Source organism: Phodopus roborovskii, unplaced genomic scaffold (assembly GCF_943737965.1).
Source record: "Phodopus roborovskii unplaced genomic scaffold, PHOROB, whole genome shotgun sequence".
Classification (NCBI taxonomy): domain Eukaryota; kingdom Metazoa; phylum Chordata; class Mammalia; order Rodentia; family Cricetidae; genus Phodopus; species Phodopus roborovskii.
Genome location: NW_026126410.1, coordinates 616,173 through 631,122, shown reverse-complemented (window position 1 = coordinate 631,122; position 14,950 = coordinate 616,173). Strand labels below are relative to the sequence as shown.

At 44.2% G+C, this 14,950-nt stretch overlaps 1 protein-coding gene across 4 annotated transcripts in view; it reads right to left on the bottom strand.

The window, feature by feature from the left end:
- The window catches only part of Acsl1 (acyl-CoA synthetase long chain family member 1), a 64,865-nt gene that overhangs the window by 36,908 nt on the left and 13,007 nt on the right, over nucleotides 1–14,950 (bottom strand). For 3 of the 4 annotated variants that reach the window (XM_051182371.1, XM_051182372.1, XM_051182374.1), the window contains exon 2: nucleotides 6,880–7,106. In XM_051182371.1, coding sequence (XP_051038328.1) covers nucleotides 6,880–7,074 — 195 coding nt within the window. In that variant the 5' untranslated portion in view covers nucleotides 7,075–7,106. Of the gene's footprint in view, nucleotides 1–6,879; nucleotides 7,107–8,801; nucleotides 8,929–14,950 lie in introns of those variants that run through there. The other variant, XM_051182375.1, reaches the window with a different exon arrangement.

Genomic DNA, 14,950 nt, shown 5'->3' with positions numbered 1-14,950 from the left:
AAACTCAAATTCCCCTTGAGGGCAGGAATGAGGGAACACAGGGACAGGGAAACAGGGAGCATCTATGTCTTACATGGGCCTGGAGACTATAACTCTTGGCCAGGGTGGTGAGTTGACCTACCTTGGTATTTAAAGCATAGCAAATTATGTACCTGAGGATCTCTTAGAAGTCAAGGATCCAACTTCACATTGCAGCCTCACTAATCTATAAAATGGGTATCTACAGGAACATAAATATAAAGCAACTCAGGAAGCTAGGGAAACCAGAGGGAAGGGAGAAAAAGAAGAAAAGGAAGGGTAGGGTCTCCCCAAGGCTCACATTTTAATGTTCAATCTATCCCAAGGAGGAAGGCAGTAAACGGGAGCACAGTCGCGGCGGTGAAGGGGCATAATGCTGCACCCTTCCAAAGCCCAGCCCTACTGGCCTTACACCAGACATCTGCCACTTGGTTGACTAGCAGCTTCGCTGCTTTTCAGAAACAGGATGAAACTGCTTTTCAGCAACACTAGATCTTGACATAAATGAGGTCTCTGAAAGGCCAGCCTGCGGGAGGCACCCCACAGTCCAGTGACCTATGAACGATAATGGACAACGTATTTAAACAGCACCCCTGCACTGTCTCAGTAGGTGAAGGGCAGTGGCTTACTGTTTAACTGGATAACAACCCTGGCTCTTTATTCTCAGAAGCAAAGACAGCAGTGTCATCCAACAGTCCTGTGCTGGATTTCCACTAGCTGGGGGAGAATGTGTGGGGCCTCTCAAGGCCAGCCACCTCTGGGGAAGGACAGGCTTGCTGACTTGGTCCCTCCTAGCTTCCCTGTTTACTAGCCCGGTGAAGGGTTCTACAAGAAGACTCCTCCAGACTTGCTCGAGAAGACAAGGTCCAAACACTGCCCTCTAATCCTAAAAGCCTCAGCGCTTTCCAAACCTAGTTAATTCTCTACTTGCTAATTTCCTGCAGTGTTCACTATCCCAACCAGAGGATTTGTTTAGGGGGAATTCAGGGGTGGGCTGGGGAGCACATGAAAAAATATCACTAGAAAAAAGTCAGCACACATTGCTCTGGCAAAAGGAGAACACTGTCTATAAGGTTTTTACCTAGCCCTGGAGAACACCTCTGCCTGGCCTAAAGGGATGGACCTCAGCTCCAAGTCTTACCCTATGTGATCCTATGCAGGAAGCTCAGAGTGGTGACAAAATTGTCATTCCCCCCTCCCAATTTGGCACTTGTTGGCCTCATGTTGGGGTATTTTAAAACTTAAGTAAATATTACAGAATATTTCTGTCACTTCAATGTACATACATCTCTTGTATAATGGAGGCCTAGAGCAGGTAGCATCATTTACACAAAATTACATGTGTTTTCAGAACTGGTTTATCATATTCCTAAGCAATGAAACCTTGCTTTTTTGGGGTATGGAAAACTCAGCAACATACCAATATGTAGATATATTACATAGTATATAAATTGTTACTTGGGGTTTATTTATTTATTTTTATGTATATTAGTGCCTCTACAGATGGCTGTGAGCCACCATGTGCATGCTGGAAACTGAGCCCCAGGCCTCTGTATGAACTGCAAGTACTCTTAACCACTGGGATATCTCTCCAGACCCAGTATATAGTTTTTAAGATTAACAATCAACTTCTTTCTTTAAGTTCCTAAGACACCCTCCTAATCCTTCTGTAGCCTGGTGTTGGTGTGAAGACCTGAAGCTTTGCCTCTAGTTCCCAGTAATCCCTGCCCTGATCCACAGCACTCTCAGCCCAGAGCCACTGCTCATTACCAGCCTGACACTTCCTCCTCCCACCCAATTCAAAGCTTCAGGCACCTGCTGCATTGTCCCAAAGCCAGAAGACTGCTCATAGGAACACCTTATATTCAGGTTCCAAGACAACGAGTAGAATAAGAAAACAATATTAGAAAGGTTTCATAATTTATCAGAAAGCCTGTTAAGTTACCTAAAGGCATGAAACACTGATGTCTGCAAACTTCCAGAAGGCTCTCTGAACAGAAGCATCCTGAATATGCTTTCTTTCCCTCTTATTGATACTGTCCTGTGAGGACTGCCAGCTAAAGTCACTCTCATATGTAAAAGCACCTTTCCAGAAAAATGTGTTCAGGAAGTCTCTGTGTTGGTGGATGTAGAATTGTGAGGGCAAACGTTGGCTTCTCTTTATTTGACCAGTTGTACAATTATTTTGCAATCAAGATCAGGAGAGAACAGACCATGGGGAACAGTGACCAGGACCCTGCAGTGACAAATCGTAAGTCAATGAAAGTGGCTGCCTGAAGATAGGCTTCACATGATGGTGACAGAAAGATACAAAGCCAGAGTTTCATCATACCAGTAGGTTCCTCTAAATCATCGGGGTACTTCCAGTCCCACACATCTCTGCTAATTGCTCTCTGTTCCAACAACTTCACAGAGTTGATAATTGGTTTACATCTACAAATGCCTACAAAATAGTATTTATTATATCATATTTATAAATAGCTGCAGAAATAACCACATGCTATTGTGGTCCCTAATATTGCTCAGTACTCAACTGCTACTTCTCCTTCAGCTAAAAACCTTTAGTCCTCATCTTAGAACGAAGTACCTTTGGCATTTCTGCAGCCCTTCAGGCTTGTGTCAGAGACAGCATCACTGTCCAGCCTTGTTCCACAGAAATTTCACTCAGTACTCCACCTGCCAGCAGTATGGATGCTGCCCGTTCAACCAGAGCTCCCTGGCTCAGAGCTGGTCATAGGCTTTCAAGTCCAAAAGGGCATGGCCATTCTTTGGAATTGCACCACCACTGCCTTCACATGGCTGTACTTGTTTTATTGCCACAAGTCTAGTGTGTGCTAAGTCTGCATAAAAATGTTTCTCTTGTGTTGAAGAAATTGCTCATGCCAGTTTATGAGTGGACCTTATAATGGGCAAAAACAGAGTATGTGGAAGAGTGTTCCCACTATGTGGAAAAAAAATCTCACTCTGTAATATGTTCCACAGATACAGCTAAATATGAACCAGGACAGCTGATCCTTGTTGCAGTGTGCACATGAGCTCTTACGTTAAGGATGGAAAGCCAGGAGGTGGTGGGCGCACACCTTTAATCCCAGCACTCCAGAGGCAGAGGTAGATGAATCTCTGAGTTCCAGGACATCCAGGGCTAATAGAGAAACCCTGTCTCGAGGAAAATACAAACAATCAAACAAAGGGTACTTGAGCCTCATAGGTGGGCACATTCCCCCCAGCAGTAACAAGTTCCACTCCAGCCACATCTGTGTCCAGCCTGGGTCAAAGATAGACTCAGGATGGACAGAACTGGTGGTGTTTCACAGCTCTCTGCCTTTCTAGGCTCTCCTATAGAATCAACCACCTGATTCATAACAGTTTCTGATTCTGTAGCCACAGAATTTAGCCACCATTTCATATCTTTCCTTGATTGTTGGTTTGTTTTGACAGGCTCTTGCTATGTAGCCCAATGGGCCCTCAGATTCGCAATTCTCAGGTCTCAGTGCTAAAACTACAGGCCTACATACTCATTTTCAGAAAAGCCTCCTCCTGAGTCAAGGCTCCCTGCACAGACTCTTCAGATATACTGGACCCTCCTAGCCTTCCTTTATCATGGTAGTGACCTCTCCTCCCAGGAACCCTTGCTTTAACTAGTACTGAACAGGCCAGGCAGGCATATATCTCCTAAGCAGGCAGGAACTATACTTGGTGTTTAGACATAAAATGTGGGGGTTAGAAGAGTCAGATGACTATATCAGGGCTGCTGAGTCTCTGTCTTCCAGGTTCTTCTTGTCAGGTCCAAAGGAAACTCCATTGTCCCAAACTGTGGTGGTTAGACAAAAGCCAGCTTTCCCCCGGAACTTGTGAAGCCTGCTCCCGTATCACTGGCAGAAGGGACAAATGGCTATCTGTGGTACGTGCTGGCCTCTAGGCTCCCTCAGTATCACAGGTTAAATATTTCAGAGTCCATCCTGACATCCTGGCTCTGCTCATCCCTCCTACCCTAAACCTGTCCAGCTCATAGGCTTCCCTCTCCATAGCTACTCAGTCTCCTTCTAACCCTGCTGTCTCAGCAACACCCTCTCTTTGTCTTCCCCTCTTTCACCCTATCTTGAGCCTCTCTTAGCCTTCATCTCTCGCTCTTCCCTACCCATCTCCTCTCATTGCCAGGCCCGCTCTGCTGTCCCTATTCTGCTCTGGGCTCTTCCAGATGGCTCTGATGGTTCGCTCCTTCCAATCTACAATCAAACCCCTTCCTCTGACAATGGCCATGCCATCAGTTTATACACGTCTCAGCCTTGATGTTTCTCTTAACTGCTGGCAGGCCCCAGGTCCTGGACCCTAACCAGCCAACAAAGGCTTCAAGTCACTGTCACCACTGTGAGCAGCATCTTCACTAAGGGGACGTGAGGAATTCAAACTCAGCAAGCAAGGGCAGGTGAGGAAAGTAAGAGATCTCATATATCAAGTGTGGAAGTAGTTTAAAACAAACAAATAACCCACCCTCACAAAGCCTGTTTTCATGTCTGGTCAAAGTCATGGAGCAGCAGAAGAATCCATCTATGGCAGGTGGGTGTTCCTCCTGGCCCCAAGGGAGAGGCTAGCCTTTAGGTAACCATGGCTCACAGGTGGGCTGTGACAGCACACTCTAGGACAGAGCTCTTGAAATAGAGTCTAATCAAACCATTTCCAAGGTCCTGGTCCCAAGCCCCGCCACTTTCCTGATGGGTCCACAGAGGTAGACTCACATCCCCTCTACCAGCCTGAGGAGTCATAGGAAACTTTAAGATGTAACTTACACAGAAGCCCTGGGTCAGTACTGTACAAAACAGAGCTAGGAAACAGCTAGAGTGGGCAGGGAAGAGCAGTGTCCAGACCAAAGTGTGGACTCCTCAACTTAAGCTTTATAGAAAGGGAAATGATAGAGACTGCATGAGCTGGCAGGAGCAGGGTAAAGACCGAATGGGGTACTCACTCGCTTTCAAAGTAGGAACACAACAGCACTTGTCCCTAAGAGACAGCCCCAAAACTATTGCCAGGTACAATAATACCTTAAGAAATCAGTGGTATTTGTCTTTCTTGCCATCAGAGGCCCATAGAACAATGCCTCCTATAATGTGTCTATAACTATTGTTATAGTTATAGTAGTTATAGATTCTATGTTTAAATTTAAAATTTTGTATTTCAATTTTTAAAAAGCAAAACAAATTCATTATTCCTAAGACCACTGAATTCGAAAACTTGAATCTAAATCTATTTCTTATAAACAAAGAGAAAAATCCGAAATTCCCATATACTGAATAGTAAAATTCTAATTCAAGTGTTCTTTTTATCTTAATTTTAAACTGTCCTTTAGGGAACATGTATAGCTATTTTAATATGGAACAATCACTGCATGCTAAGATGGGACTTTTTAAAACATACCCAGAGGGCTGGAGAGACAGCACAGTGTGGATAAGAGCACTTTCTGTTCTTTCAGAGGAACCAGGTTCGGTTCCCACACCCACACAGCAGCTCACAACCATCTACGACTCCAGTCCCAAATATGACCTCATCTTCTAGCCTCTGTGAGCACCTGCATGCAACATGGTATGTGTATAAACATGTAGATACATACTCACACATGTAATAAAAATATAAATAAATCCTTTTTTAAAAAGCACATTGCAAGTATCCTCACAATGTCTCCTCTGGTGAGAAGTCGGCGTTTCCAAGAGTTTCTGGTGATTTACTGGTGTCTAAAACTCTGTACTTGTCACCTACCCTTTTGATAGTGACAACAATGGTACCAGGTGCCATGCAGAATTTAAGGAATGCCACAAAGCCACACCAACTCAAGGAAAAGTTGACGCCTCCTCACTGGAGTGTGGCAGGTTGGGTGGATGCCATCACTTCCCCATGGATACGAAGCAGAGAGCCCAGCTTTCTCAGAAGACAGCCCTTGCCTGTATCAGTCACAAATCACTGACACATTTGGTATATTTTAAGAATTTCGTTACTAGTGGATCTCAGAACTTGTTTAAAATAAAAGCACATTAGCATCAAAAAGCTATTATTCTAGCCAGGGCTTTCTGCAGAGAAGCACACTAGTCTGCCACAGCAACCAAGCTGGGGAGAAGTTGGGGCACCTTTCACCTCTCCATCTAAAAGCAGCAAATGTGTGTGCTTGCCAGCCTCTTTCTGTGTTAAAGTAGTAAAATCTGGAAGCTAATTCTGGTTAAAACAGAGGAGAGTGAGGGCTGTGTGCAGAATCCGCACCCTGAGGACCTGGCTTCTTGGGCTCTTCAGTCACTTACATGTTTCTGTGCAAAGGAGGGATATCCATGGTAGGGTCTACAAGCTTCCTATGCCATCCCATCCACTATCCCTAACCACACACGTTGGCTTTCACATTCATGACTTCCTTCTTCATGGCCTTCAGTTTGCCCAGGCAACATGGCGCTCACAGTGCAAGCACAGAGGCCTCTTGAGTGCTGGTTCCTCATGCCCTATCCTAGATGCTGCAGCCATGATACTCTGTTAAGTGCCAATTATAGCCTTAGCCTTTGTGAAACCACAGAGTCCCTTCCAACAGTGTGAGAATGAGTTCTACAGATCAGATGTGCCACAAATAAAACTCCTGGTAACATCTGTGACTCTTCCCTACCGAACCAAGTTCCGTGTTCTCTTGGAAGCTCAATTCTGGAACTATCTTCTATGTAACTATGGAGAGATAAGTGACCTACCTCATACTATCTGTCCCCATGCCCCGCCCTGTAATTTGGCATCTACATGGCATCTCCTTATAAACTCTCCTCAAAGACACACCAGTGAGGTTAAACTAATCGGGAACACAAAGAGAGAGCCCACAAGGCAGGCTAGGCCCCCACTTACCGCTACTTCCACAGACTGCATGGAGAGGTCACATGGTGGCTTCAGGGCCTTGGGTCTTGTGGCATACCAGAAGGTGGTAAGTGCTGCGAAAGCTCCAAAGCCCATGAGTGTGTTGGTTGGAAGGGTGCGTACGTACTGCCGGATGTCAATCAGCTCTGGCATTCGAAAATACCGGAACAATTCATGGACTTCCATGGTCCTGTGCTGGAAGGTCCCTAGGCAGAATTCTGTCGGGAGAGAAAGATGCCATGTTCATTCCAGGGGGCAGAACACTTCCCCAGAATTCCCACAGCTAATCACCAGTGCTGTGGCTTTCTGCTCAACCAACCCACAGTCTAATGATGTAGGTCTCTCCCCACAGTCAGATTTCACTTTTCTGGTAACATTCTGGTCATTTAGCAGTGTTCCAGTTCTCCATTGTGTTATATATAAAAAGTTTTCACTACCTACATTAAAATTACTCAAAGAATTCTTGCCATAAGATGCTCAAGTGATTCAGAAAAGAGGGAAACACCATCTTTGCCCCCTTCCACCTAATCAAAGGCACTCAGCCCTCATTGTGAAGGCTAACAGGGTTAACATGAGTGAAGAAGAGTGAACAAGCCCAAACCACCTAAGAGTCGTGAGGTGCTGCTTCTGCCAAGAGATTCCATAACAAGTTTCCCAACTGGTAAAACAGACCAGCCTAAATTTCAACCTGTCTCTCAACTCCCCAGCACAAGTGGCTATAAATGTCAGGAGATCCATAACTGGCTGCTCTAATTAGATGGCTTTCTTTTATATTCCCCAAGATAGTATATCTAAGATGAATAAATAAATCAGTGCTTGTAAATTTTAAAACAAACACAAGAAGTCTACAGAGGGGTTATAGAATTGTATTTGAGAGAAAGGGAAGGTGGTATTGAAAACTCTACTCTGGAAGCAAGGCCTGGCTGTGTGAACAGCTTCTTTGGCCCTACTGAACCTTGGTTTGTGTCTCTGTAAATGGAGATGAAAACAGTACCCATTCCAGTGAGTTTTCAGTACTGTTAAAGAATTCCTATCAACAGCAAAGATGGTAGCACACACAAGAAATGGCTCAAGAAATGCTAGGTGTTATCATTTCCTCTCCCAAAAATCTGACGAGTCCTGAGTTCAGAATACTAAGTTACTATGGTAATAAAAATGCTTCCATACATATTTACAGAGCCAAAATAAGAACCCAAGATATACGGAAGAAAATTAGATAAACACTGATACATATCAAAGCCCAGAATTGCATCTTATGAGCAATTTATATAGTGACGAGTTTAAAATTAAGCATTCACTAGAGGGCAAGAACAGTTCTAATTTAAAAGCTTATGAATGAATAATTGCCCTCAAGGCTAGCACACAGCAAAGGGAGAAATGAGAAATGAGCCGAGAGCCTGCACTAAACTCCTCAGCAATGCAACAAGTGCTCACGCTGCCATTGAAGTTCAGACAGCATACACTCCTTCGAAAGACAGGCCAAAGGACTGAATTTTTTTTTTTTCTAAACTATATAGAAAGTATCCTTTTAAATCAAATCTTTACTATTATACTATTTTCCCCCACAGAGTAACAGAATATCAAGCTACTTTTCTGAACCAAGAATATGACAGGACCTAACATAACACGTTTGCTCAGCTTGTTCAGGCTTGTGCTATCACAGCTCAAGCAAGCATGTACACACACACACACACACACACACACACACACACACACACACACACACGCACGCACGCACGCACACACACTTGGGGCAAGCATGTACACACACACATACACACACACACACACACACACACACACACACACACACACACACAGAGATCTCAAGGGTAACATGAAAACAGAGAAAAAAAGATAGGCAAGCGTCTTCAGATTTTAAATCTGGAAAGAAAGTAGCCATGCCTACTCACCATCTGTGCCATGGACAGCTGACTGCTAGGTGACACACCACAGCAGAATCAGAAAAAGGCAGCGAGGATGGGGGTGGGGTGGGGGCCAGGGCAGCTCAGCGGGTGCTTACCAGGCCTGCCAAGGTCTTTCAGGGCATTAGTCACATGCGAGTCCTACCCTGCTGCCCACTGGGCTAAAGGTAACTAGCAGACAAAATCCATACTTGACTTCTCAGGGGAACAGAGGGTGGAGGATGGGCCAATGAGGAGCTGGGAGTAGAGTCACCCCACTGCTCCACCCATGGGCAGGGACCAGCATCAGTGAGTGTTGCTGCCAGGGGCAGTTCTTCAAACAGACAGTGTTTTCATTTTGCTCAGCTTCCCAGTAAGAAGAAACAATGGTTAGGTTCTTTTTCCAACTGTTGAAATGAAAGACAGGCTACTGGGTGGTGTGCCTAACCATCATGAGATAGCTCTGAGAGAAAGATACCAAAATACACTTAGAGCATATTTGTTCTCAATTATTCATAGGAGCTGAGCCCCTCCCAACCTTCCTAGTATCTGAGTGCTGAGGATGTACCAAGCACTGTATTAGGAGCTTGGGAAGACAGTGCTAATGACCAAGACAGCCTTTCAATGTGTTAACAACCTAATGAGGAACAGAATGAAATGAGCAAAATCCACTAAGCATTGAGATGGGCCCTTCTGAGAAACAGATGCCTACACTGAGATGGCAAGGATAAGCAGATAAAAATCAGGCCCAGGTCTCATTGGCACCAGGCACTGAGACTGCACAAACGGTTCTATAACTTGGCATACATAGCATCTTCCTGATCTAACATGCAAATCTGCCTTGCTCTCCAATCATTCCTTCCCACTTGTCTTCACTGCCCTTCATTATCCTGAGTCTGAAGAGGCATAACCCACCCCTTGCATACACACCCATCCCTCTTCATGGAGTCAGTTTCATAACATCTAGATTGTATGGATTTATAGGAGTTGAATACAGCAGAATTATATCCTTGAGTGAAACTACCAATTCATCTCTAGACAAATAGAGTCACACACAGGGGACTAACTTATCTATTTTAAGCAGTGGCAGCCAAGATATAGAATGCATTGTGCAAAGAAACTTTAATAAGGCTGGAAAGAAAAATGTTTTAAAAACCTTTCTGAGACTCATATATTAATAGTATTAATAGCACGTATGCAAGAACCTCGTATTAGGTGCTGATCTGTAATGGTAAGCATTTAAATCCACCCAAATTCTTAAATTTAGTGTGTGATGATGACAAGTGATAGCCATTTAATGGTAGGAGTCAGAAGACCAACTCTACTGTGTAAACTGGTAAGAGTGTACACTGGGAAACTATGCATGATGAAGAGAACACATCATTTAGTTATGTCAAGAACAAATATTAAGTACTGATAGCACTATAAACCTTTATTCCTCCTACTCCAATGCTGTTAAGGAAAAGGTAGTCAGATATTTAAAATGTAGAGGTGGGCTTACTGTCAAACAACAGCACACACTGTAAATAGCCATTCTATGAATATAGATACAATACTTAAGATTCAGTCCTCTAGGTCTTTGAACACTTCCTAATAAATGGTTAAAACCAAGAGACACATTGTGTTCTTAAGTCAATGGCATTCTGTTGGGAATTTTCTTGGATTTTTTTTCAAAAGCAAATTTTCCTATCAGCAACTAGCAGAGCTTATGGCTCAGGTACATACATCACACTGCTATCTGCTAATAACATGATTCAGCTGCATGTCTTGGTATGGAACACACAGACTTGCTGACGGCCAGCTGTGTCTTCAGCTACCACCACTCCTGTACACCCCTCCTCCCCAGTGTGTGTGGGCTGGAGATGGCTCAGAAGTTAAGAGCACTTGCTGCTCTTCTAGAGGACCTAAGTTTGGTTCCCAGCACCCACACTGGGCAGCCCCAGCCACCTTTATCTCCAGCCCCAGGGAACTTCACCTTGTTCTGGCCTGTGGCACCCACATACATGTAGCATACAGAAATACAGATGATGAACCACAGAGACATTTTAAAGAAGTGTTTGTTCAGCTGGCTTGTTTGAAATGCTGCTAATACTGAGTCAAAAACCACAGGAAATTAATTGTCCAGGACAGCCCTACATACTCAGTTAGGAACAAGAATGGAGGATGTTTCTAGGTACATGTGGGTAGAGACAGGGAACAAGGGAGAATGATAGAAACTGGAGAGCAAAACTGTCAAAAGCCGGAAATGCTGGGACCCTCTGCCTAAGCTTTGAACAGAATCACCATTTAGCAGTACTTAGTGTTCCAGGGAGTTTTTCATATTCTGCATCTCACTAGAATGCCACAATAGTAAAATGACCCTGAGGAAAACCAGAGCCATAAACAGAAAGGCTTCCCTGGGGTGTTTGTCAGAACGAGACACTAACCTGACTCTAAACCCGTCATATGACTGGCTCACTGAGAACATATACATGGTTAGTTGCACATGGACTCCCAGTGCCCTTCAGCCTGCATCAAGTCAGGAACTAAGAGAACAGGACAGAAGGGTCCTTCAAGCAGTAATACTGCTTGGTGTTACGAGAAACCCACATCTGAAATCCACTTGAACTCTCGATGTCTTACATAAATGCTACCATTGATCCTGTCTCCCTGGCCTCTGCACATGTGGGTTCAGTGCCTGTTGAACACAAAGGTTCACCTCTTGTGTTTGCATTAAAAAAAAAAAAAAAAAAAGTAGCTCAGAGCCAGAGGTGACCCACAAGGTCATCATCATTCTCCCTAGGGACACGCTAGGATGGATACAGGCTCACACACTTGCACACACACTCCTGCAATTCTGCAAAGTAAAATTCTTTTACTTACAGCGTCATTTTATTCTCTCCTTGTGATCTAGAGCCTCGTGTGTTTCCTTCTGACTTTCCTCGAACTCCCATCAATCTGAGTAACAGCAGTTTGATGGAATGCTCTACTAGGAATGCAGACCTCAAACAAACCCACACAAATTGCACACTTGCCTGACAGCAGCAAATTGAGAAGTCCTGACATCTTTCCTTAATGCAGCAAGCCAAGCTGGCAAGATGCTGCCATTCCCTGCCCCACCTCCTCCCCTGACACAAGAAGCTATTTACAGGGCTGAGAGTGCCCTCTTTGTCTGGTACTAGCTGGGCAGAGCGCAGGCCCCAGGAGGAACAAGAGAGTGGCAGCTAGGCCATTTGCTGCTCTTTCAGTCTCCCCCTGTAGAGTCACTGGAGTCATGCTCCTTAACCCGGTCTGGCAAACCACCTAAAGCTAGATTTGTTTAAGCCAAAACCTAGGAGCCAAAGGACAGTGGGGCTGCCCCTAGAGAGAAGAAAGCCCTGAGTATCAAACAAATGGGAGTCTCCACTAGGGGGAAAACCGGGGCTGCTGGCCAAACCCCATGCCATGAGACTCTCCAACATTTTCACTTCTTTTAGTCCTTTTCATTAACCTGGAGGACCATGTGGGTGACTCTGGGACCCTCTGCACACAGATACAAGTGTGTCCACAGAAAATCCGTCACTGTCACCCACCACTTTAGGGCTTTTCCTATCAACCAAGTATAATAGACCTTACACCAATAGGGGTTTCCATTTTCGTGTGACTGACCCATGGATCACCATGTTAATTTCCATGAAGGCTTTTAAAGGAAAAATAAAGCAGAGGCGTCATGCTTTTAAAAACTTGATTTATGAAATACTGGAGTCAAGTTGAGCACTTGTATACTGAGGCTTCTCACCCATCCTTCCTAAGGTTCTCAGAGTAAGACTGAACACACAAAGTATTTAAAACCAAGTATAATGAGGAACTACTTTTATACAGTATGAGCAAGGTCGTAATAGTGTCTATAGGTCACAACTATCACATATGTAACACCCCCAATAAAATATTCCTAATATGGCTCATTAACTTGAAGAGATAAATTTTTAGGGATGAAGATGAAACTGGTCAAATATCTGTCCATAATTACTTCCATATTCATTAAACTCGTATATAGATAACTCAAGTAACAGATTAAATTACTTGGGAATTATTACTTAGGCATGTCTGTCTGTCTATCTATCAACCTATCTATCTATTCATCCATCTTATCTACCTACCTACCTACCTACTTACCTACTACTATAGAAGATCTTGCTCTATAGCCCAGGCTGGTCTCAATTCCCCTACCTCTACCTCCCTAGTAGAGTTCTGGGACTTCAGAATCATACCACCATGCTGGCTCTGAGGCATCTTTCATAACACCTTTTCGTGAAGTATCTTCATGTTCTTCTCTTTGATTTAACTCATTTAAGTTGAATCATTTTTGAAATCATGAATGCATCTATCACTGAACACAATCCCCCCAGGTTACAGGAGTACATTTGATTATGGATCCATAGTTATAATCTTGATTGTCTTCTAAAGAGACTTTTGAAAGCCTTAGAACAATAGTCAACATTTCTCCCTGGAAGGTCAAACACCAAGAAGTAATTAGCTAGCTTGTGCTATTTGTCTTTGCATCACAAAAAGTCCATCCATTATTTTACAAGGCCCTGACAGTGGCTTCAGGACCAGGTGCTTGCTGTACCTGATGCTGTACAAAGTAGCTTACAGTGTACTTCATCAGAGAACATTGGTGGGACTTTTAATATGAAGCCTGAGTGAGGGACTGGAGAAAACCCTGCCCTTGAGATCAAGTACAAGAATTACTTCCTACCTGGGGAAAGAACAAACTGAGAAAAACTTGGACCTGTTCTTGAGACTTGGAACACAAGAAAGAGGGCAAAACAAGGCAGCAGTACAAGAGACAGTGACAAGGCCTGTAAGGGGAGCTGTGTGGTAAAAGTATAAGCTGGCCCTCAAAAGGTGGGGACACAGACAAGACGATGAGAAGAAGCTCCCTCTTAGGTCTAATACTATTGACAGATGAGTCTAGAACACACTGACAGAGTTAAAGTGAATAGAAGAGGGGAAGGAAGGTATTCAGGGAAATTAGTTGAATCATGATTTTTTAAAATGTATTTTTATTTTATGTGTAGGACTGTTCTGCCTGCCTGCCTGCATGCATGCATGTATGTGTACCATGTGCATACCCTTGGAGGCCAGAAGAGGGTGTTAGATCCCCTAGCACTAGATTCACAGTCATGTGCGTGCTGGGAACCAAACCTGGGGCCTCTGGAAAAGCAGCCAGTGTGCTCTCTTAACCACTTGGCCATCTCTCCATGCATGCCCTAGTTCCAATGCTCTTAAGAGTCAGTGCCAGTTGAGTATTTACAGTATCAGGCCCTAGGCTATGCAATTACACACATGGCTAAGTGTGATTTTCTTCATGGCCTGTCTTGTTTTTGTTTTTCAAGACAGGGTTTCTCTGGGTAACTTTAGAGCCTGTCTTGTAACTAGCTCTTGTAGATCAGGCTGGTCTTGAACTCAAGAGAGATCCGTCTGCCTCTGCCTCCCGAGTGCTGGGACTAAAGATGTATGCCACCACCATCCATCTATCATGGCCTTTCTTTATTGCATGAGGTGGTTATTGTCATCAAAGAACAGGTCATTCTCTGAACCTGCTCTACTCACGAACAGATTAGACAAAACCTAGTCTGAAATCAAAGGTTACAGACTTTGAGAGGTCAGCGCTACGGCCCAGGCAAAGGAATTAAATCCAGGTAGGGGTAGAGGCCATGATACTAATGACAAAAAGCCTCCACACACAAGGATTTAAAAAGCCAGTATCTGAACCCAAATGCCCATCACCAGATGAACAAATAATTAGGCTGTGGCATGCATAGGTGTATATTATACAACTGATCAGCATTCAGCCTTTCAGGGAAAATCAGGAAAATGCCACAACAGAGGTGGTATGAATGAATGTAGAAAACACCGAGCTAAGTGAAACAAGCCAAAGGAAAGGACAAATACAACTTGATCTACATGAGGTACATGGAATCAGCAAATTCATGGGCAGAAAGTAGAACAGAGGTTACCAGGGGCTGGGGGCAGGGGAGGGAGACCTGAGAGACATTGCCCAACAGCTGCAGGGGTTTTGTTTGGGGTGATGAAAAGCATGGAGCTGGACAGTGGTGATGCTTGCACAACTCACTTACTGCCATTGGGCAAGCATACACTTCACAACACTTCAAATGGTAACTTTCACATCAGAT